This window comes from Tyto alba, unplaced genomic scaffold (assembly GCF_018691265.1).
Source record: "Tyto alba isolate M040663 unplaced genomic scaffold, T.alba_DEE_v4.0 Super-Scaffold_22, whole genome shotgun sequence".
NCBI classification, from domain to species: domain Eukaryota; kingdom Metazoa; phylum Chordata; class Aves; order Strigiformes; family Tytonidae; genus Tyto; species Tyto alba.
In genome coordinates this window covers 6198296-6223141 of record NW_024881296.1, presented here as the reverse complement: position 1 = coordinate 6223141, position 24846 = coordinate 6198296, and the positions used below count along the sequence as shown (strand labels likewise).

The 24846-nt window shown below is 41.2% G+C and overlaps 1 protein-coding gene across 3 annotated transcripts; it reads left to right on the top strand.

The window, feature by feature from the left end:
- The first annotated feature begins 496 nt into the window (after positions 1 to 496).
- On the top strand, positions 497 to 24644 carry LOC122153714 (ras-related protein Rab-4A). 3 transcript variants are annotated; one of them, XM_042795888.1, is made up of 8 exons: positions 497 to 582; positions 863 to 943; positions 14069 to 14183; positions 15721 to 15783; positions 16902 to 17056; positions 17994 to 18089; positions 20025 to 20177; positions 21476 to 24644. In XM_042795888.1, the coding sequence occupies exons 1-7, from the start codon at positions 567 to 569 to the stop codon at positions 20138 to 20140; spliced, it is 642 nt and encodes a 213-aa protein (XP_042651822.1). In that variant the 5' UTR covers positions 497 to 566; the 3' UTR covers positions 20141 to 20177; positions 21476 to 24644. The 3 variants fall into 3 exon arrangements, with proteins under 3 accessions (XP_042651822.1, XP_042651823.1, XP_042651824.1); XM_042795889.1 differs by lacking the exon at positions 15721 to 15783; XM_042795890.1 differs by lacking the exon at positions 863 to 943 and having other exon boundaries at positions 543 to 582.
- Positions 24645 to 24846: the final 202 nt, after the last annotated feature.

Genomic DNA, 24846 nt, shown 5'->3' with positions numbered 1-24846 from the left:
TTCCAGGAGGAGCGGAGGGGAACTTCTAAATCATACGAACACCATCCGCTTCCAAACGCAGGCACCGCAACAGCACTGAGCGCGCCCCGAAGAGGGAGATGTTTTTTGTGAACGCGGACGCGACCCGTGGGGCCGCCCCTGCCCCTCACGGGGAAGTGGGGGGGGTGTCAGGCAGGCGGCGCTCGCGGCCCCCCCCCCCCCCCCCCCCCCCATACATACACTCTCTCTCTTCCTGCCGCCGCCGCCGCCGCCGCCGGGCGAGGCGGGCTGGGCGCGCGTGCGCAGCCGCGGCAGTTGCTGGCGGCAGTGGCAGTTGCTGGCGGCAGTTGCTGGCGGCGCCGAGGCGGGCCGGGGCGCTGGAGGCTCCGATGGATTCTCCGCTTCCCTCCCAGCCTGCCCGCCCGGCTTCGCCGGGTAGCACCGACCCCGGGCAGGAGAGGCGGCAGGAGAGGCGGGGGCGGGGGCGGGGGCGGGGGCGGGGGCGGGGGCGGGGGCGGGGGCGGGGGCGGCAGGGGTATAATGTTGTGCGTGCGCGCTTCCCCGCTCCCGAAATACCGCAGACTGTCATGTCCGAGACCTACGGTAGGAACTGGGGGCGGGCGGGGTGGGGGGACCCTCCTCTTCCTCCTCCCCTCCTGGGGAGCGGGCCCGGGGCCGAGCAGTCGCCTCTTGAGGAGCGGGGCGGCGGGCGGTCCGCTGTGGAGGAAGGCGGCGGCGGCGTGAGGAAGATTTTGTCATCTAGTCCCTTCTTTTTGATGTAACAGCTACTAGAGAATAGCGGCTTGTGTACTTGGTCTTGTGACAAAAATGTGAGTGCATACTAAAATCTAGCTTTTTTTTTTTTCCGTCTTGCAATATTCAGATTTCCTGTTTAAGTTTTTGGTCATAGGAAACGCGGGAACTGGAAAAACCTGTTTGCTACACCAATTTATTGAAAAGGAATGTAAGTATATGAGCACAGTGAGATTTCTTCATTGCTTTGTGCTACAGATGAAGGCTCTGCCTACATGAACATCTATTCTTTGTGTTATAAATTGAGACCACAATGGATCATAATCCAATTATAATTTTATTAATTATAGCAAGTAGAATATGAGCAAAGACAGCGCTGGACGGCAGGGGAGTCTGCGCTCCGCCAACTGCCGCACTGATCAGTTCAAACAGTTCCTTTTTATACATTTTTACATCCGTGGTTGTCTTTGATCAGTACCCCTTCTGCTTGCACAAGTATCTGGTTTGTGTAAGCAATTGCTGTTATCTTATCTCACGCGGTCATCTTGTCTCACAGGTTATCTTGTCTCACACAAGCGGTGTCTGGCAGCTATTTGCATAAGCAGTTTTTTTGTCTTTTGCCGCCTAACCTTTACATTGAGCTTAACATAAATTTCAATAAACAATACCCTTAGTTCATAGTTTCTTACAATCCCCCCTTTTTCTTTTATCCTATTATTGTTTATTAGATGCTACTTTCATTTTCGTCACTGCAAACAAACCTTTTTCCACAATTCCAACATTTATCATAACACTCTCAAGATAATACCTTACAATTACAATCATAGTTTTCACGTGGCATAACGCATTCACAACAATCTTTTCCACCAGGAAGCTCCTAATAGATCATCCCACCATTCTGAGTCTAACATTGAGGGTGTTTTCAGAGCACCATAGGTAAAACAGCTCTTATTCTATCTGCTATGTGCAGTTGTCGCCTTAATGTTTTTGCCGTGTGTTATTTATTCCTTGCTTTGTTCAGTTAATCCAACAAGTTGTGACCAACATGCAATTTGCTACTACTGTTTCACCTGTTGGTGTTAAGCAAATTCGAGCTGTGTGCCGAACTGCACAGTCAACCGTACTATCAGACACTCTGTAAACAATAATCAACAATTTATTAGCAAACAAGAACCTGAAATAATTAACTGTATAACAATCCAGCAAAGTCCCACGCGACACAATCAGAAAGAGAAAAAGTAAGAACTAAAGATATGAGCACTGTCCTTTGGATGTTGTCCTTCGATGTCTTGTTACCCTTACTCACGGGGCGATAGCGACAGAAAGATAGAGTCCAAGAACAACAGTCACACGCCGCGTGGTAACTCCTCTGATCAATAACATTTTCTTCTTTGAACTATAAGTCTGTTTCCATCACCTCATCACGGTTTCGAGGGCGTCTTAGTTGTCTTCGTGATCTTGGAGGATTGGGGGGAGGAGGTGATCTCCGACACCAGCCACGAGACATTCCCTCGCATACCGCGATGGCAACGACAGTCACCACCAATATAATGAAAAATCCTAACAGCAGGGCGGCGCACACGGGATCGTCCCCTACTCCCATCTTCCCAAGATTGCAATCCAGCGGGATCAGTAAGATTAGTGGGATAGTCCAGCCCCAGGCTAGCGGCTTGACCGAGGAAGGTCCAAGTGCGCAATGAGCGGAAGTTTCTCTTCCACCCAGAATGCCTGTGCTGCCTAGATCTGGGCGGGCCTGGCAGTTGTTTTTGCCATCCGGGTATAGCCGAACTTTCGAGACCCTCCAGCAACACATGCGCTTTGGACTGGGGGCGTGGAAATCCATTTTCCTGCTGCGTATGTGGACCCTGACTCCTGATCCCTACAGACCAGGCAGGTTCGCCACTCGCGCTCTCACTCTTGTACCTCCGATACCGCGAAAACAATGGAGCGTGCTTATGCATGGGCAGCAATTTATTGTGCAGCCTTGATGTTGGTAGCCCTCACTTTGTTTGCCTTTTTACTACATATCTTTTGCCCTTGTAAATGTTCCTCTTTCAAGTACGCATGTAGTTGTATCTGCTTATGTAAACCACCATCTCCTTTGGTTAACCATGTTGAAAATTCTGTTATAGGTCTTTTCGGCGGTTTTGGTACTGACTGTTTTACTTCTGTCACATCTTTTACTTGGGTTCTCTTCTTCCCACTAAAATATCTCCATCCACCCTTCTGTCTTTGGGAAAGCAAAGCCACTTTGATGTTGGACATAACAGTAAAGCACTTGCTGCACAAATTTGCCACTATTAAAGCAAACCATACCAGGATGATTAGCAGAGGTCCGGTATAACATATACTCCCACCTCTCATGCCTATGGGGTTGCAGCCCACAGCTGAGAAAAAGGTCTTCTTGGTGGCGAGCACAGAGGTTAACCCGGTCTTGCCCTCTACTGTTTAACAAATCCGTGTGTTAAGAGTTAGTCAATTCAAGTGCAGCTCCTTTGTAGCCACTTCCTTTGTTTCTAAGCAAAGCAAAATTTTGGCACTTTCCGATAGTGTCCTCCCATCAACTCTCAGGGACATCACAAATTCTGGGGACTAACCTCTTTTTCCCCGTAAATCAAGGTTACAGTTCATGCCCCTTCCCTATACAGTTATAAGACAATTTTCTCCATCTGCAAGAAATACCACATCCGGTAACACATTTCACATTCACACAAAACCCACGCTTCATGACATCCATGCATACACTCGAGACAAGGTATTACTCAATTAGGTTGATTTTCTAGCAATGCCTAATTGACTCCAAAATGCTCATAATCTCACATGTCTGTCAGTTAATGCTCGGTAAACGCCAGCTTTTCCCTGACAGTTTTTTTTGTTTGGTTTTGTCTGTTTTTTTGTTTTTGTTTCCTTATACAGCAAGTAAGTAAATGAATAAGTAAATTTTCACAGTGTTACCTCTGAACCCAGTCAAAAACCCAGTCAAACCACTGGTTAAGAGTCATTCAATCCCCTCCTGATGAATTTACTTAGTCCTTTGAGGGTGACTTGTAGTTGGTCAGTTGATGGTACCACAGTCCACTCCTGAGGCTTTTCCACCGGTCCTTTTCCTCAGGAGGCAAGAGTCCACCCCTTTTCTTTTGTTCGGATCGCTGTCTCGGTGGTCAGCAGCACCTGAAATGGACCTTCCCACTCGGGAGTTAATGATTAATCTTTCCACACTTTTATCAATACCCAATCACCTGGTTTTACATTGTGGATATTAAAAGCCAATGGTGATATTTGAGGCAGAAGTCCTTTCTTTCTCAGTTTCATTAAAGTGTTACCAATGTTTCATTAAAGTGTTACCAATTCTTATTACATACTTTCTTACATACTGATCTCCTACTTCAGGGATGACAATATCCCTGTCATTACTCATACATAGTAATCCAAACATCATTTCATAGGGAGAAATACCCAGGTCTGTTCGTGGCTGAGTATTGATCCTTAATAAGGCCAACGGCAGGCATTTAATCCAAGACATCTGAGTCTCAATCATTAACTTAGTCAAGGTTTGTTTTGAAGTTTGATTCATTCTTTCTCCTCTTCCAGAACTCCGAGGATGCCATGGGGTGTGCCATGCCCATTCGATCCCTAAGGCTTCAGATAGCTGTTGTATATAATTTTTAAAATTAAATGTGTTCCTCCGCCCAAGTCTATTCTTTCTATTAATCCATATCTGGGGATAATGTTTTCCAGTAACACCTTGGATACCATGCTTGCCATTGCCCTTGGTGTAGGGATTGCTTCCACCCAATGAGTTAAGTGAGCCACTAATACCAACAAATACTTCCACCTTTGTATTTAAGGTAGCTCTGTTAAGTCTACCTGGAGGCTTTGTATGGCTAGCTCCTATTCCCCAGCCACCTTTTTTTTTTTTTTTTTTTTTTTTTTTTTTTTTTTTTTTTTTTTTTTCCATAATCCAATTATAATTTTATTAATTATAGCAAGTAGAATATGAGCAAAGACAGCGCTGGACGACAGGGGAGTCTGCGCTCCGCCAACTGCCGTACTGATCAGTTCAAACAGTTCCTTTTTATACATTTTTACATTCGTGGTTGTCTTTGATCAGTACCCCTTCTGCTTGCACAAGTATCTGGTTTGTGTAAGCAATTGCGGTTATCTTGTCTCACGCGGTCATCTTGTCTCACAGGTTATCTTGTCTCACACAAGCGGTGTCTGGCAGCTATTTGCATAAGCAGTTTTTTTGTCTTTTGCCGCCTAACCTTTACATTGAGCTTAACATAAATTTCAATAAACAATACCCTTAGTTCATAGTTTCTTACATTTGTATGGAAGTTCCTGTAATTCTCCTACTTGTCTGTATGAGGATTTTGACTGAGAATTATGTTCAGAACCATGCTATAAGTCTTTATTGCTCACTGTGTTTGCCTCTAAGCACAAGCATGATATTGAGCAGTATTCTCCATTGCTCTCAAATATAGCAGGATATTGATGAAAATAGACTATTTTTTTTGTGAGAATTACATCTTGCAGCTACAAGCTTCCCTAGACATACAGTAGAGACTCGGATCTTTTAGAAAAAAATACTGAGCAGATGAAAGAAAAGTTGAATTGTTTTGACGTGCGGAAATAGACTCCACAATCTGATAGATTGTAAAGTAGGTATGTTTATTCAGCGCTGAGGTACACAGGGGATAACTCCTCCTATTGTGTACCCCACGTATGGTGCTGTTACCTAAGATTTATAGAGCAAATGATTACATATTCATAATATTTCGCAATACGCCTATACATATGCAACACCTATCCCCGCTTCGTATTATAATTAGCATTTCCATAATCTCCTCCTAGTTGAGTCTGCGCAGTGTCTTCTGGTGGTGGTCGTGGGGGTCTTTGGGGATGAAGTCAAGCTCCTCTTCCTCCTGTCCGCTCTGTGACCCCAGGTTTTGCGCAGACTCAGTTTCTTACTGGCTGTTGTCCAAACCGCGGGTCTAGTTCCAACCGGCTTAATACTGATAAAGCCTAGAGAGCTCACCGTGTTTTACAAACTGTCTGTTCACTAAGCAGAACTGTTAACCGTTATCTAAACTATTTCCCTTGAACTATTTTCTTTTGTTATCCCCTTCTTGCTATTATCCCCCTTCTTGCTATTCTCATGTTAACCCTTACATCCCCTGTTCCTATCTTGGCCCTGTATCAATCCCCCCTTTTCTTATTATACTGAGTAAATTCTTTTACTTCAGCAATCCCCCAAATAATATAAAGCCTCATGCATCGCTGTTATTCTTTTAAACATTCTCCAGACCCATAAATACAAAATGATGGTTAGTACTAATAAAATTCCTAAACTACCTAGTAGAATCACAATGGGGTGTATTATAATGTTAAGAATCCCTGTTGCAGAAGGCGACCAGCCGAAAAGAGTATCCCACCAGTTGTGACTTGCATCTTGTTTTGTTCTTTGCAAAACCCTGTTTATTTCTTTTGTATCATGGTGTATAGTAACTAAAGTTTTCTCTCCGTTTCTCTGAATTTCTCTCAAGATCCCTAACAAATCTTGATGTTTAATCAATTGCCTTACTAATGTAAGGTTCATTCCAATAGGTGTAGGTGATAATTCGAGATAATTTATGATTTTAGATTTTATCAACTGGTGGGAAACCACTGGTGCCTAATATACAAAGTCACACCCAGTAATCTTAACAAAGTTACAAATACAGAAATTAGAATGATTCCCAGTAAACAAAGTTACATTGTCAGGATCTATCTCTACGAATACACAAGCGGTTCTTAAACATATACAGCCTTGACCAGCATATATAATCACAGTTTTCTTACTATTATCTGGGTGAATTTCGAAGTGACAGATACTTTGCTCAGTGTCAAGGCATATGTCTCTGGTGTCAATTGTATTACTTTCACAGATGAACCCCTGTTGTTCTCGAGTAATACAAGATTCCACGTTTACAGTCTGCCATTTCTCATTCTCCTTCCGGGCCCATGCTCTATGCTCTGAAGGATAGAGCACTGTATCCTCATGATTCAACCCTAATGCGATGATGGAATGGATTACATAAACTGTGGCATTACGTATGGTGAGCACAAAGGCAGTAGCCATATTAGTAGTGGAGTCATAGGTAAAATTCACCATAGTCCACCAAGATTGGAATCTTCTTTCAAAATTGGTAGCTTCGTCCCAAACAGCCTTTCGGATTTCAACTGGAAAAATTCCTTCATTCCCTTCCCTTATGATCAAGGCAGCGGTTGCCTGCAGCCATAACTGTGCCTGTATACAACTAAAAGCTAAAGACACATTATTCTGGGCCATATTAAGTGCATCTAGTATTAGTCTGTGATCTTGGTCCTCATTCTTTTCCCATATTGGCAATATTTTTGAGACTTGCCATTGACTAGTTCCCAATGCCAACAAAGATGACTGCAGAGGCTGCTTTAGCCTTGTTAAATCACTTGTTGCAGTGGCCAACTTGTTCATTAATACTTCTGAATCGATTCTATTCAAGACTCCCAACCCCGTTCCTAATACTCCAGTTAAATCTCTTTTTGTTCTGCTTCCAAGGTGCATTTGTTTTTGTGTCCATCTCGTCCAGCCCTTAAAAGATGTTTCTACGAAAGGAAGACAGGCTGGTTGGATTTCGGAGATATTAGTCTGTATTATCAATTCAACACGCTTAGGAGACCAATCTGGGTTAAATAATAATTGTTGTTGGCCCACATTCCTAATCATATATGGGCCAACTTCATAAATCTTAGGCCCTGGTTTTGTTTGGGGTTGAGTTGTTTGAGTTGTGTCTGGCGCTGTTGTTGTTGTGCTGGTTGTCTTCTCAGTTGTTGGTGTTGTTGTTGCGTTGTTTATTATTATATGAAATCTGAAGGATAATCCCAATATCGGCTGCCACTTGACCCAGAGACATACTACGGAAATTGATTGGTTAAGAGTAGAGTTATACCAACAATCTGATTTTGTTGTATCACAGACTTGGTTTGCTAAAAGGGCGCCCGGTTCCCCAGTTTCCATACGTGTTCTTACTGTGATCTGTTTTGCTGCCCAGTGAGTAGACTCATTAATTGCTCTGCATCCTGTTTTAATTTCTTGTCCCAATGTTCCCTGCAATTGTTGTACTCCTTGATAGGTGTGATTCTTTTGAGTTTACATTTATCCCCTGTATAACTGTAGTAGCCAAATTTAGAGTCGTGTGTGTGCTGCCTATCCCCATACTTCCAGTATACCCAATGTGGGCCTGGGACCATGGCCATTCACTGAACCTTTGACTATACATTAAAGGAAAAATGATTATCAGACTTATCGTGAGAAGCGTAATCTTCCTGGTCGAACTTGGGTAACTTTCCATGGAGATTTATGGGCTTTCTTCACTCGGGTGTGATGTATCCAGGCCGAGTATTCCTTAATCTTGATGGCTGTGAACGTCGTGAGCAGCACCTGGAATGGCCCTTCCCACCGTGGCTCCAAGGTTTTTTTTTTCTGTAAAAGACTTAACATATACATAGTCCCCAGGTTGTATATCATGTACGGGTCCATCCAACCCTCTACCTCGAATACCAATTACATGTTTTCTGATCTTATTGAGTTGCTTCCCTAACGCCACCATGTAGGAGCTCATAATTTCATCTCCAATTTGTGTGGATATTCCTTTTTGTACCCCGTATGGTTGTCCATATAAAATTTCAAAGGGGCTCAGCCCTTCCCTTGCCCTTGGCCTTGTCCGTATGCGTAAAAGGGCCAAGGGCAAGGACTGAGGCCATGTCAGGTTTGCTTCTTGCCCCAATTTTACAATTTGCTGTTTGATTAAGTGGTTCATCTTTTCCACTTGACCGCTTGACTGAGGGCGGTACGGGGTGTGAAGCTGCCAATCTATACCCAAATGGTGGCTAATTTGTTGTACTACTTTTGAGACAAAGTGTGGTCCTCTATCTGAGGATATGATTGCCGGAACCCCAAATCGTGGTATTATTTCTTGTATCAGTACTTTAGTTACTTCCCGAGCCTTAGCGGTTCTAGTAGGGAATGCTTCTGGCCAGCCTGAAAAGGTATCAGTCAGTACCAACAAATATCGATACCCCCCTTTTCTTGGTAATTCTGTAAAATCTACTTGCCATTGTTGCCCAGGCCCGTTGCCCTTCCCAATCTGACCCATTTCTAGTTTGGGGGCGTTTTTGGGATTAGTCCGGAGGCAGATGTCGCATTGTCGAGTCACCTGCCTTACCGTGGTATACAAATTTCTGGCTACAATCTCTTTTATCAAATGACTATACAAAGCTTCTGCTCCCCAGTGTCTCTTTCTATGCTCCTCTCGTGTGAAATGCCATAGTAAACGAGAGGGGATAATTAACTTCCCCTGTGGGGTATAAGCCCACCCTTCCTTGTTATATGTCCCTTCCAGATCTGCAATAAGTTTCTGATCCTCCCTGGTATATTCTGGTTTACTTTCCAGGGAAATTTGCCTATCGGGAATAAGTGCTCCTTCAGTCTTTATCTCTATTTTGGCAGCCCGTTTTGCCTCCCTATCCGCCAGCTCGTTTCCTTTTTCCAATTCAGAGCTCACCTTTTGGTGTGCTTTAATATGCATAATTGCCACCTTCTCAGGAAGTTGAACAGCTTCCAATAGCTTCAAAATTTCTTCCGCATGTTTAATGTTTTTCCCTTGGGAGTTCAATAGTCCCCTTTCTTTCCAGATTGCTCCATGTGCATGCACAACTCCAAAAGCATACTTGGAGTCCGTGTATATGTTTATGATCTTACCCTTAGCTAGTTCCAGGGCTCGGGTTAAAGCAATTATTTCTGCCTTTTGCGCAGACGTATTTGCAGGCAGAGGTCCTGATTCTATTACCTTTTGACTGGTGGTAACGGCATACCCCGCATGTCGATTACCGTTCAGGACGTAACTGCTTCCATCCGTGAACCAGCTCTCTTCATCCTTCATGGGGCTTTCTTTTAGGTCAGGGCGACTTGAGTATGTCGCCTCAATTGTTTCCAAGCAGTCATGGTGCACTGGTTCTCCCATGTTACCACTGAGGAAAGAAGCTGGGTTGATAATATTAGTGACTATTATCTGTACATCATCTTGTTTTACTAGTGCAGCTTGGTATCTCAGAAATCTTTGTGGGGAGAGCCAATGCCCTCCCTTTGCTTCCAGGACTGCCGACACTGTATGGGACACATAGACAGTCATTTTCTGGCCCAGAGTGAACTTCCGAGCTTCCTGTATGTTCAGTATCAGGGCAGCCACCACTCGCAGACACCCAGGCCACCCTTTTGCAGTCGCATCTAGTTGTTTAGAGAGGTAGGCGACAGCTCGTCGATATGGACCTAGGTCTTGTGCCAGTATTCCCAGGGCAATGCCCTGCTTCTCATGAAAAAAAGAGAAGAAACGGTTTACTCACATCTGGAAGTCCTAGAGCCGGGGCCGACATCAAAGCCTTCTTCAGTGAATCGAAGGCTCGCTCAGCCTCCTCATCCCATTCGAGGTGCGTCTGTTCGGTGTTTGTTAGCGCATACAGGGGCTTAACAAGCAGTCCATAATTATAGATCCATAGCCTGCACCACCCCGTCATTCCCAAGAAGGTTCTTAATTCTTTTACTGTCTGAGGTTTCGGGGTTTGACATATGGCCTCCTTACGGGACTGTCCCAAAGTTCTTTGCCCTGCAGTGATCTCATAGCCCAGGTAGTTTACTTTACGTTGTATCACCTGGGCTTTCTTCTTAGAGACTCGATACCCCCGTAGTCCCAAAAAATTTAACAAGCTCACCGTCCACGTTGCACAGTCCTCTTCTGTCTCAGTAGCGATCAAAATGTCGTCCACGTACTGCAATAATTTTCCTTTCTCGGATGGGGCTTCCCAGGATTCCAAGTCCTTTGCAAGCTGGTTGCCAAAAAGAGTAGGGCTATTCTTGAACCCTTGTGGCAACACCGTCCAGGTGAGTTGGGTCTTTCGACCAGTTTTAGGATTTTCCCACTCAAATGCAAACAACTTTTGGCTGGCTTTATGGAGAGGAAGGCAAAAGAAGGCGTCCTTCAAATCTAAGACAGTAAACCAAATCAACTCTGGTGTTAATACAGTTAACAGGGTATATGGGTTTGCTACCACTGGGTGGAGATCTTCAACTATTTTATTCACAGCCCGTAAGTCCTGAACCACCCTATACGACCCATCAGGTTTCCGAACGGGCAGTATAGGGGTATTGAACTCAGACTCACACTCTTCTAGTAACCCTAATTGCAAAAATTTTTCTATTACCGGTCGGATTCCTTCCCTATCCTCCCTTTTTAAAGGATACTGTTTAATTCTCACCGGTCATTGACCTTCCTTAATCTTGATCTCAATCGGTAGAGCGTTTTTCGCCCTTCCAGGTACATCGGTAGCCCAAACTCCCGGATATACTTGGTCTAAAATTTCCTCACTAATTTCTCCTCCTGACGAAGAACTAGTTAGAGTGAGACTCAGCACTTGAATGTACTGCTGATCTTTTACCTCCAAGGTGACTTCCCCTTTTTTCAAAGACAATTTTTGCTTCCAGTTGTTCCAGCAACTCCCTCCCCAGGAGAGCTTTTGGGGAGTTAGGCATATAAAGGAATTTATGAATTCCCCATTGCTTTCCCAATTTATACTCTAAAGGTTTACAAAAATACGCCTTTTCAGATTGGCCGGTCGCTCCCTTTACCATAACAGAGTCGTCCCCCAGTGGTATTAAAGCTTGATTCAAAACAGAGTACGTTGCTCCTGTGTCTACCAAAAGTTCTACTTCTTCTTGTTCTCTCCCCAGCTTAAGTTTAACCAGTGGATCCACCAGGGTAGATCCCCCAGGTCCCCGTCAGTCCTCTGTTACATTTGCTATTTTTACATTCATTGAAGCCTTCCCACTTTCCGTAGGGCGCAGCTTCTGAAGTTTTCCACCTTATCCACCTTTGTACATCTCTGTCCAATACTACATGATGAGCAACACCTCTTTAGCTTACCCCTACTTTCCTTACTTTCTCGTTCAAGTGCGAGCACCATAGGGTCCTGTGGGGGTACTAACCCACAGTCCCTTTGCCACTCTGGGTGGTTTCGCAAAGTGAAAAACATATCTGCATATGATACCTCATCCCATTTTCCTTCTCTCCTTAAAAAACAACATAAGTTGTAACAAAGTGTTATAGTCCAGTGTTCCATTAAGCGGCCATTTAGCACCATCCTCCAGCTTATACAGCGGCCACCACTGATTGCAATATTTTACAAGAGTCTTTCTGCTTTCCGTACCTCCGCTCCCTGCAATATCCCGCCAATGGGCGAGTATACAGCCGAGAGGGCTCTTTTTTTAATATCCCTCCCTGAGTATTACCCATCTTGTTTTTGTAAAACACTCACTCCAAACGCTCACACTTAACACAATCACCACACAGCATTCACTCACGATCTCACAATCTCACGGACGTCCACACACTTACAACACTTTCATCAGGAGTAAAAAAAAAAAAAAAAAAAAAAACAAAAAACACAACAGAACAAAGGCCTTTTCAATCACTCTTGCCTGTGGCCGCCCTCTTGGCCAACAGGTCCCCGATTGGAGCCAGCGACCGCTCTATCGGTCTGTGGCAAGGTATAATTGCCCCCTAGACTCCCCTAACCCGCACGAATTCGCGCCTTTTCGGTGCACCTACCCGGCTTAGCTGCACGCCAGACGTCTCTGTGCGATTTACCAGCTGCCCCAGCCACGCGTACGACTTACAGGCTCCTATCCTTAAACATACCGTTTGGTCCGCGGCTTCAGGAAGTCCTTGTCTGCCCCCCACGGTGAGCGGCTGGTAGCGGAGGCTCCTCCGAGGAAAGTGCTCGGGGCGCGCCTGGGAGAGTCCGCCCCGCACTCGATCCCGTAGTCGAGCAGAGAGTCTCCTGCCTGGCTCGCCAAAACTGACGTGCGGAAATAGACTCCACAATCTGATAGATTGTAAGGTAGGTATGTTTATTCAGCGCTGAGGTACACAGGGGATAACTCCTCCTATTGTGTACCCCACGTATGGTGCTGTTACCTAAGATTTATAGAGCAAATGATTACATATTCATAATATTTCGCAATACGCCTATACATATGCAACACCTATCCCCGCTTCGTATTATAATTAGCATTTCCATAATCTCCTCCTAGTTGAGTCTGCGCAGTGTCTTCTGGTGGTGGTCGTGGGGGTCTTTGGGGATGAAGTCAAGCTCCTCTTCCTCCTGTCCGCTCTGTGACCCCAGGTTTTGCGCAGACTCAGTTTCTTACTGGCTGTTGTCCAAACCGCGGGTCTAGTTCCAACCGGCTTAATACTGATAAAGCCTAGAGAGCTCACCGTGTTTTACAAACTGTCTGTTCACTAAGCAGAACTGTTAACCGTTATCTAAACTATTTCCCTTGAACTATTTTCTTTTGTTATCCCCTTCTTGCTATTATCCCCTTCTTGCTATTCTCATGTTAACCCTTACATCCCCTGTTCCTATCTTGGCCCTGTATCAGTTTGAGTAGATTTAGAAACCCTGTAGTCTTTCAACATAGACAATCCATGTTCTTTGTTAAGGACTGTGTTCTATAATAAACACTGGTAGAGACTCCATTGTAGATATTATTTAGAGATTAATAGATGATATAAAAGAAAATTTCCTATTGGGTGGTGCATTTAGCATCATGATTAAACAAAAATAATATGCATTTAGAAACCTTTGTAAAACTAAGATAACTACTATTTTTCTCAACCAAATGGTAATTTGCGTTATCTCCTAAGGATAATAGTGTGTAATCACTGAGGAACATGGCATGATCCTGTGATTGAACTTGAACTGTGGCCTTGCTTCCCGTATGGGCAGTTGTATATTGCTGAGAATCTGTGATATCAACAGTGTACATAGAGCAAATATCTTAACTTCAACCTTTAAAGAAGAAGTAGCTCTTGCTTATTTATGGGCAGGACTGTGTCTTTTTGTGTTCTGCTTTTCTGTGAATTTTAATTTTAAATTGCATCAAAGTATTAGAAAACACAGTTGGGAAAAAAAGTGTACAAAAGTTATCTCGCCATTTATTAATGTGAACAGGGAATGATTAGATTAAGGCAGGCCTTTCTAGCAGTAATTTTGAATTGAATAACCTGTTCAAAAATTGTAAGAATGTTTATTTCTGCACAGTGGCAATAGACTTCTGAGTGTCACTGAATTTGATGGTTCAGGAAGTAGTTTGTAATTTGAACACTGATGTGTTTTGATTATACCTAAATTGGTTTATGTAAAAAATAATTATTCACTCTATTTTCTAAATAAGTCTGGGGTTTTTTTCTTTTTTTTGTAGTCAAAGACGTCTCAAATGTTACTATAGGAGTGGAATTTGGTTCAAAGATCATAAATGTTGGTGGTAAATATGTAAAATTGCAGATATGGGATACAGCAGGACAAGAAAGATTCAGGTACTGTTTTCAGTCATTTTACTGTTTGTTATTAAATTGTTGGTGTGGGTGTTGGGTATTATTTCTCTCTGCTTGTAAATTTCTTGGTCAGCAGAAGTGTTTGTCTGCCTTCATGTTATTAACTGGGCCAGATCTTCCGACTTGGACATAACAACATAGATCCATTGATTCCAGTAAAGCAGTGCTGCCTTGCAGGACCTGAGGTTCTGCCCTTTCATTAGGTATTTTCTGTGATAGTTAATGTACACGAGTAGAATATGTATGTGGTTAAAATTTTGTTCACTAGGCAAACTCAGAATAGTTTTTTAACTAACCACGTGTGCTTAACTTTGTCTTTAGAAGATCTTCTGTTGATTGGAATAAATTGTAAATTGCTCAATCTGCATGAGAACAATTTCATAGTATTTTATTAGAGGGAAAGAAATCAGTTGTCAGGTTCACTTGGCTAAATACGCTTCCAGAAAGACTGAAATTTCTTAAGTTTCTTAAGGAAAAAGCAATGCACTTGTCAGATTAAAACCACTTTTAATGTTGTCTTTTAATTGTGTCATATCAGAGGCATAGGTGAAACTCAGTAAAGATCTCATGTATTCCTGAGTACATTCACCATCACACGGGACATCAGTTTTTCATATCTTTGGGAGGTGGGGTTTGTGTGGGAAGTTTCTCTGGTTTTAGAGGCAGGGACAGTGGTTAACAAAGGTGAGTGTGGTGGTAGAACCTGAGTAATAGGCAGCAATCCAAGTAATCTGTAGATTTGCCTAGTCACAGATGTATCCAAAGGACTTGTCTAATAGAAGAGTAGGCAAAGCTGGGCAGTGCTGTGTAGTCTCTATTAATGAGATCTCTTCAGTGTGTTGGCCAGATATCCTGGGATTCTGAGGAGTTTGGAAATTGTACTTTCAGAGACTTGTGCAAATTCTGCTCTTTCAAGTTCAGAGTATTCACAGATTTGCAGGTTGTTCTTGTTTTTGTTTTTGTTTTTGTTTTTTTTTCTTCATATTGATTTTTATAATCTATCCAATTCTTTTGTTCTTAAGGCTTGTCACACCTCTGTGTGCTGATCAGGTTTCTTCTTCTCCCTCTACCTTTTGAAGGATGCTTTGCTTTGCTTTCATTGCCTCCTTCTCTTCAACTTAAGGAGTGTTAAATTGTTCAATTAAAACAACTTTGCTCAATCTTTCCTCAATGCTGAGAGTTCAAACATAAGTTAATTATGCTTTTTTTGTGCCAGAGATACCACCATCAGCTTCTAGTTCTATATCAGGCCATACAGTATGATGCTGTGTAGCTTCAGCAGCACACAGGTCATAAAGGACTTTGAGAATCCTTGGACAGCTATATTTAGTGAAAGTGCTTTGTCAAAAGTCTAGTTGTAAATAGTCTGCTGCTGCACAGCTGATAATATCTAAAATATAAATTTTATTTTAAATACGTAAAGTAGAATTCTGTCTCATAACAGAGATTGCATTATATTAGCCATTATATTGAAACAATGATGATGATACAGAAATGTGCATCTGTAATTTTATTTCAGTTCTGTAACAAAAAATTACTATAGAGGAGCTGCAGGTGCTTTGCTTGTCTATGATATAACCAGGTAAGAAAGCTAGCAACTCTTTTCCTTATAGACAGTTGGGGTTTTTTGCTTATAGACAATCAGATACAATTAATGCATAATGATTCCTCCCCAAGTACCTAATCCTCTAATGGAGAATGGGCAGGAAGAAAGGAAAATAAGTGTAAAAAGTACTTCTGGTTTTGTGCATATTTAAGTTTTAGAACTTGCTTACATGAGATACTGTGAGTGTCATAAATGTAAACAGTCTCAAAAGGGTTAGACACAAGGGAATTGGCCTACCAGTAGCTGTTTTGATTGTGGTGGGCTACATGCAACCACTGGCCCAGGAAGCCGTGCAATAGCAACTAAAAGCAGACTTAGCCACTTTTAATCAAGGTGGTTCACCCCTATTTGTGGAAACTATGTATTAGTATGCTGATATAACAGGTCATCTTCTGGAGAAGCTAGCTCTACCTACACATTCCATAACTGTAGCCCAAAATTCTGTTCATCTCTGCATCTTTTAACATTTGAGTATTATAGGCAGCCAAGAGAATACCTTACCGTACACATTTCCACACTTTTCCTGGCCGCCACTGACTGATAATTGTCAGATAAGTTTTATGTTGGTTAATGATGTTTGCTAGATTTGTTGCCTTTTTTTTTTTTGTCCTGAGTGGACTGTTCTCCTCTGAGCAGTCTTGAAAGTCTTTTTTGGTCTTGGCACAAGTGTAGAATTGAGTGCCTGAACTTTCACAGAAGTAGTAAGTTCTTAAAATCTTACCTGAACTCAAGTATCAGTTGAATTCCATGTTAAACAATAACTCATTGTGTCATTTCAAAATTTCATGTATAAAAGGCTGAAACTAGTGCTTAGAATTTTAGCTTTTCACATTAACAAGGTATTTTATAATTGTGTGTATTTGTATATTGTGGTTGATTTAATTTTGCTTTTTAAAAACTTTTCAATAGTTTCATGAAAGAACTCGATACTCTTCCCAGTTCATAGCTGGTATATTGAGATGTATAGGTGACTTGCCTGGCTAGCAGGAATTTGTTGTGTGTTACAAATACAGATTTGCCTTCTGGGTTTTAGTTCAATGATCTGTTCACAAGAAATCAGTATAGTCTAATGAAGGATGTCATTTTCTACATAGCCGGGAAACCTACAATGCGCTTACGAATTGGTTGACGGATGCTAGAATGTTAGCAAGTCAAAATATTGTGATAATACTATGTGGAAACAAAAAGGATCTTGATGCAGATCGTGAAGTTACTTTTTTAGAAGCGTCCCAGTTTGCACAAGAAAATGGTAAGTAGTACAAAATCTTCATGTAGCATTCAAGGATGCTTAATACTTAAAACAATTTTTTTTTTTGTGCAGTTAGGGAGTACTTTGCCCAGTGTACCTTAAAATATCTACAGAAGAGAGAGTTCTGTCAGTACATGGGCCATAGAGAGAGGACAGTGCCTGCAGTGAAAACTGCATGTACTATTTAAGTCGTCTTACCAGTGATTCTTCCAGTCACAGCTGCTACTCAAAGAATAGCTGCTATGAGGAGATATGTTCCCAAAGGAATGTAATACAACTTCAGGTCTTGCCTTACCTCCAAAGGGCTGAGAAGGAAATGGAGAGCATGATTTCCTGTTTTTTAGCATCTTACAGATTCTATAGATCATAGACAAGGTTGGATGGGGTGCGCCGCAAATGGAAGCAATGAGTTTTACTCATAGGAAACAGAGTTTAGTGTGTGGCATGGATCCCAGAGGACCTTTACCTGGTCTGTAGTGTTCAGAATTTCCAGTGTGAGGACACATTTCTGTGGCAGCTAAAGCCAGTCTCAGTCTGAGCTTCTGTGCTGCAGTCCTGCCATCAGTAAAATCTGGGGGGTTTTTTTATAAATCAATTGCTAGTAGTGTTTTATACCAACTGTGGCTACTGGCTGTCCTTTTGCATATAACTTTCTACTAATGTGAAACCATATCAAGTTCTTTGGTTTCATGTGCTATTTCGTATGCACAGCCCAGGTTATTATCTTTGGATTCCAACTTCTTAGAATTAATATATAAATTTCAGAGGAAGTTTTTTGTGATTTTTCCTGTCAAAAGCTACTTTTCTAGACCATACTATTTGACAATAGTTCTCCTTAAGAAAATTTAAATCTATTGTTCCCAGCTGTCATGCTTTGAATTACTATATCAGATATTCCTGACTTGTTTTGAGATTTTTTTTCTGGTCTCAAATGCAGAGCTGATGTTCTTGGAAACAAGTGCACTAACGGGGGAAAATGTTGAAGAGGCCTTTGTACAGTGTGCAAGAGAAATACTCTATAAAATTGAATTAGGTAAACTGAGATTTATATTCTTTTAATGTGTTTTTTTCCCCTGAAAATTAAGAGTACGTGTGTAACTATCATCATTCAAAGTTCCGTAATAAAATTACCCCAGAGAATCAGAATTTCATCGTGCTAAAATAACCCATTTAGTTTATAGCTGCTTCCCATATGTTTTAATAGGAAAGGACATCCAAGTCAGATCTGTGTATCTAAAAGGGGTGGTGGTGTGAATTATGGATGTTTTTACATGGTGTTTACCTTAAGTATCAGCTCTGAGTGTAGGCTGTGCATTCTGTGGGTTGCTATGTCCCTACAAACATCAAGCCTGACATCAGTTTTAGCAATGCAGACTAAAAACCTAGTATTCAGGGCAGACGTAACTTTTCTGCTTCTCATGCAGCAGGAAATACAGTCAAGAGAATTTAAACAGTAATACTGAAAATTTCAGGGATGTTTCCTAGCAACTGTGTTTCTCAGAAATGACCTTCCTGCCTCTTGGTTGAAACCATTTTTACTTTTGCAGATTTAGAAATATACCAGAAGCTTCTCAGTACAAGTGGGCAGATTTCTATCAGAGACAGGCTCCTAAGTGTTAGGTGGCATTACAGCTAATTTGCATTCCAGTTTTCCTCTCTTACATTCTAGCTGTTCGATCTCTTCAAAGTTTTAAGTATTGGCCAGATCGAAAAGTCTGTTCCAGACACTTATTTTTCAGTGCCAAACACAAATTTTTAGATGAAAAAATGTTTTCTCATGTTTTCTTTGTGCCGACACACATGCATTGAATCATGGAAAAGTTGAGACTGGAAAGAGCCTATGGAGGTCTCTAGTCCAGCCTCCTGTTTAAAGCATGTTCAGGTTCAAAAGGAGAGCAAGTTGCCCAGGGCTTGTCGAGGCACATCCTGAGGTGTTCCAGGAGCGGAGATTCCACAGCCCCTCTGGACACTGTGTCCCAGTGCTAACCCATAGCTGCTATCTACCTAGTTGCTCCCCAGCTTGCACCAGTGCTTGGGCTTGTTCCATTGCTGGTGCAGAGCTCTGCATGTGTAGTTGAGGAATTTCATGAGGTTCCTGCTGGCCTGTTCCTCTAGCTTGGCCAGTGATGCTTTTCTGAAAGGAAGCCCTACCCTTGAGCTATCAACTGGACCCCTCAAGTGGTGTCAACTGCAATGAATCTGAAGAAGTGAACTAAATTATTCAGAGGGATTCTTTGGTTTGTTTCTGTTCTTTTTTTTTTTTTTTAGACTAAATGTTTCTAATCTTAGACAGTCCACGATACAGCCATAAGAACGTTTTTCTGAAGGCACAGAATATGGAGTAGGCAGAAACTGATACCAAAAGTAGGGAAGCTTGAGATAATTTCCTCTGGGGGCAGTGCTTTATGGAACCCTACTGTCAGATTGATCTATTTTTGTTTGGCTTGGTGTCTACAGTACTACTTTCTTTGCATGCCAGTCTCTGAAAGCAGCAGTTTTTAACAGTGTTTGCAGAAAACATTTTGGATGTTTCATTTGTTAGAAGTAGTTAGTGCCAATACATTTCTTGTTGCAGCCTAACTTAGAGACAAACCGCTTTGTCATTATCATAGAATGCCAGGTTGGTAGGGACCTCACGGACCACTTGGTCCAATCTTTCTTGGCAAAACATGCTCTAGACAAGATGCCCCAGCACCGTGTACAGCTGAATCTTAAAGGTGTCCCATGTTTGGGAATCCACCTCTTCCCCAGGGAGATTATTCCAATTATGATTAGGGGCACATGGTTGAAATTAGAGAAGAAAATGTTACAGGTTTGCAATTGCCTAAAAGTAAACAGAACTGCAATAGATCTCTCTGTAACTAGAGCAGAATATCGTTATGCATTTTTTATCTAGTGTTGTCAGTTAGATTGGAATGTATAATTTGCATGTGATCTATCTTCTTGTGACCATTTTGTTTCTCATCAGGAGAACTGGATCCAGAAGGAATGGGTTCAGGTATTCAGTATGGAGATGTTGCTTTGAGACAGCTGAGATCACTACATAGAGCACAAGCACAAAGTGCTCAACAATGTGGGTGTTAAACAAAACACAAAATCCCAAATACTTTAGACACAGAAGGTAAGGTTACAAAAATCTCAGGTTGTTGGGTAAATTGCCATATTTCATAAATGTGCTGTGTCAAGTGCTTGGCTTTTTCACAGTTAGCCTGTAAAGTAACATAGAATCTAGTGAAATAATGCACAGTAGAATGGATTATTGTTTTATACTTTGATTTTTCTTCTGCCACCTGCCCACTAAAGCAAGACTAGTGCTCTTACTGAACTATTTCTAGATCTTTGCTTACTCAGAGTAACGCTGTGGAAAACACTTTAGAATTCTGTATTCCTGGAATGCATTATAGCCCTAATAGTTATCTAATGCACTATAGAGAAGGTGAATTACTTCTGTTGTATTGTGGACAAATATTACTAGAATTGAGAATTCACAAAATATATGGTGCAATATCTTGTCCAAAGCTATTATATAGTCTTTTCTGAAAATACCAAGTTTAAAGACTGAGACTTGAAATTAAAGGTAATACTGGATTTCAAACTTCAACTGTTTACTTTTTTTCCTACATAAAAGCAGCTTAACGTTGTTCTGATTCCTGTCTGCTATGAGCAGAAATGTAAACAAGAGAATAGTAGTATTTGTTGTTTAAGCAGACCTAAAGTAGCTCTTCTAGGGCTGTTGCAGCCCATCGAATGATGCAGTCTCCTAAAAGTCTTCCAAAGACACTCTTCAGAGCAAGTGAGGAACAGATCTTTCCCTCTAGTAAAGTGGTAAGGGAAGAGACATAAGTCACGTGACCTAATCTGAAGAACAGCTTGGTGGTTAGTCTTTCTCAAACAGTTGTCCTTAAGACACCTCTCCATGGATTTTACTTAACTCTTTGTAGTATGTAAGTGGTTCATGGGGACAGCCCTTTCCCCCTGTGTAGTTAATTATTTTGTTATAATTAATCCTTATTTCTCTATTATGAGGACGGTGATATCAAATTAAACAAGTACTGCAGGCATAGTTACTGCATCACTTTTACTGTATTCATTTTTTTATCAATTTGAGCAGAAGCTTTACAGGATGTTAAATAAGGCAGCATACAAGTCTGCATTCTCATATATTGTTCTGTATCTGTATAGCTCCCAGTTAAAGCTCAGAATTTTAAATAATGGATAGGAATCCTCGAACTGCTTTCCTCCCTTACTTTCATCCTATAAAATATCATCCTTCAATAAGAGACTGCTGGAAAGGGCATTAATTTAGTTCGGCTTTGGTACAGCGCTACAGGAGTGAATATCTACTGATCTGATTTCAGGAATTGAGTTTTCACATTGATCAGATGTAGATAATTGATGGAGTTCTTGTGTATTTTACAGCTGTCCTTACAAATGGTGTTTGAAGAAATGGAAAAGCTTGAAGGCTATGCAGTTTTTAAAAATGTCTTTCCACTATCTACAAACAGAGCAAACCACTGCTGTCAGAAAGGTGGCCCGTGTGGTGTGGGGCAGGAGTGTCCACATGACACACAAGCCTGCAAAGTGAACTTGATGATTTGGTGGACAATGTTAAGACTCATACCTGTATGTAAACATTTTCCATTACCTGTTTTTGTTCTTTCGCCTCTAGTTTAAAGCATTGCTATATACTGTAAATAACGTAACAGTAAATTTACAAAGCATGGTATACTTACGTATGCTGATAGAATGTTGCACTACAAGCAGTTTAATATTTTATTTTTTTATCATATAAACAAATTTAACGGAGGTAGGCTTTGTCATGTTTGTTTGCTGCACAATAGTTTATGACCTGAATTATAAAACCACTGGCACTGTCAGTGAAGGGGTGGTTGGTTTATTTTTTTCCTACTTAGTTTGCCACATTCTAACAAGCTGTTGACATGACTGATTCTCAACATATGGTTAGGACCCATACTTACGTTTATTAATATGTCAAGCTGAAAAGGTAATTTTTATTGATGTTCACATATCCTGTTTTATCACAGTTCTTAAATAGCTTTTGAAGTTCTTTTATTAAACTTTATTAAGTCTGTCAAATGGCTGTTGACTTTTTTTTTTTTCCCCTTGGTCCTGATGTTTTGTGTAGCACTGGCATCATGAAGGTAGATTGTATATGTGAACAGAACTGTGCATTTTTGCGTATGTTGTAATTCTAGGGCAGGGGCACGGGCTTATGGAGAATTACCACAGTAGGAGCTCTCCTAACCTCCTACCACACCGAGCAATCAGCTGTGGAAATATGATCTCTGTTGAAGCCTACGTAGTGAGGTACAAACTGAACCCAAAGGGTGATTCTAAAGTATCCTGAATGTATGAAATTTAAAATACTCATTTCTTTCTCTTAAAACTTTCATGAAGTACAATTAAGAACTTGAATTTTAAAATTAGACTTTAAAATTAGGAACTTAATAGGCTGTCTTGCTGGAGCTCTACCCTTGAATTTCATGGAAGTGCCCTATGTGTAATGCTGGCCACAGTGCTCCCAGGAGACTGATGTCATGGAAGGGAAAAAACAAGTGTACTACTTCAGTAGTTTGTTCTTCCTGTGAAACTCATCAAGGGAAGTTTTGGCCTTGGTACTGAGTTTTTTTTTTTTTTCCTGTGTTAAAACACACAATTCAGACTTTCTTTCCTGACCTCTTTTTTTATTGTGGGGAGGAGGCATGGGGCAAGAGATTAGGAAACCTGTTCTCATTCCTCAGCTGGAGACAGAAGAGGAGAAGACTTGCAGAGGGTCCAAGAGGGAGGACAGAACCGCAAGTATTGTGTATCATTTTTAGTGTGACATGACAACTGATCAGGTAAGAGACCCGTGGCTTTTCCTTTGTCAGGTGAGGAGCTGCAGCACTAAGCTCGTGTTTCTGGAAGTAGCTGAATTCAACCAGTTCAGGGGGGGCAATTTCATGTGCACTGATAGAAATCAGTAGTGACATTTTTACTTAGTTACTTGTATAACTAGAAATGGGATGTGTCCTTGAAAGTGCAAAATAATTAATTTGATCAGAATTCAGTATTGAAATTCCAAGGTTAAACATGCTTTATTATTTTCTGTATATGAGTCTTTTCTATTTAGGTGTTTCTTGTCAAATGAATGTTTAAAAACTAAACCAGAAAACTTAACTGATACTGTAATTTAGAGGGCAATTAAAGCACAAGAGCGAAGCAAGAATGCTACACAGAGGTATGCCACCTTTCATGGAGTTAGAATTGTGTTTAAAACTATTCCCTTTGTCCTGACATTTTTGGCTCAAATGGATGCTTACCTGAAAACTATATGCCTTAGATCATCTCTGAATTGAAAGGAATTAAGTCTGCTTTATACTTGAAAAGCCTAGGTTTAGTTCTAGAAAGGCTGTTGGGTCCAAAGACCTTTATGTTATGAGTCTCTCAAGTATCCTGTTATATTTAGGGTTGGATTTGTTACATAACTGATAACAATTACGCCCAAGGAGTATTCACTTGTATGGTAAGAGCGTAAGTATTTTTGAAGCAGCTTAACTGTGCATTTACAATAATGTCAAAGAACTCCAAAGAAACTTACCTGTCTTAATCCTTACTCAACTTGCTTTGGCTTCTAGTACTCAGAACATTACCAAAAGCAAGTACTCTGCAGTAGATGGTGGATGTAGTTGTTCTCCACCAGTCCAAAGGGCATATTATTAACTGGGATGTGTTGTGTTTCTGCCAGGGTTGGGGAGGCTTTTGGTTCTGAAACCCCAGATTGTGGAATGCTGTGAAAAGATGAGGTAGTGGGTAGGCTGTCCCTGCCCTTACCACAGTCATTAGACTGTGTTTCTTGGTACACAGACAAAAGTGAAAGCTGAGGATGTACTTACCAGCTGGGACATAGCACAAGTAAAGCTAAAGGTGTCCCCTGTCACTTAAAATGGTTGAAATGGTGTTGGCTGTTGGATCAAAACTTCTTTCCATAAGTATAGTGACAGTTGAAAGGAGCTGGGGGACTGTTACTTAACTCGGTTGCTTTTAAATAAAAATTTTAGGGGATTGATAGGGATTCATGTACTTCTTCCTGTCCTTTTCCCTTTATGTACAAGACTGGCCTCTTTTGTATACTCTGTTCTTATGTTCATTTTGGTCAACTGTCTGTGGTTAAGAAGCTGTAAGCACAGTTTTATTCTTTCTGTAACCATATTAAGCTATCCCCTTCCTACCTGGAACGAAAGAATAGCGTTGCTGTAATGTGTTTGGACATGTTTTTACCTTTTTTTTTTTTTTTATTGTATACTCTTACTGTATACACATTAACCAGGTTAATGTGCTTGTTTTGTAGAATCACAACCTTTTATGCTGCATATCTTACATTTAAAAACAAAAAACTTTCTAAAATGGCAACTCCTGAGGAGAATATTGTTGGAAGCAATAGCTCTCACCAGTGCAAACTATATTGTTTACTTTCTTCTCTGAGGGTTTTTTATTTCTGAAAATACCATGCCAATAGCAGCCCTGGAGTAGATTTTAAGCTTTAGCATTAGAGTTCACACAGCAAACCAAATCTAGCTCACCTAAACAGTAAATAAGTGATAAATAGGTTAAATTATGTATGTTTTCAGTGTAAAGTTCTTACTTTACCAAAGCAAGATGGCTTAGAGTTTTACATGAAATAATACCAGGTACCTATATCCTAGTGTAAGAAACTATGAACTAGGGTATTGTTTATTGAAATGTATGTTAAGCTCAATGTAAAGGTTAGGCGGCAAAAGACAGAAAAC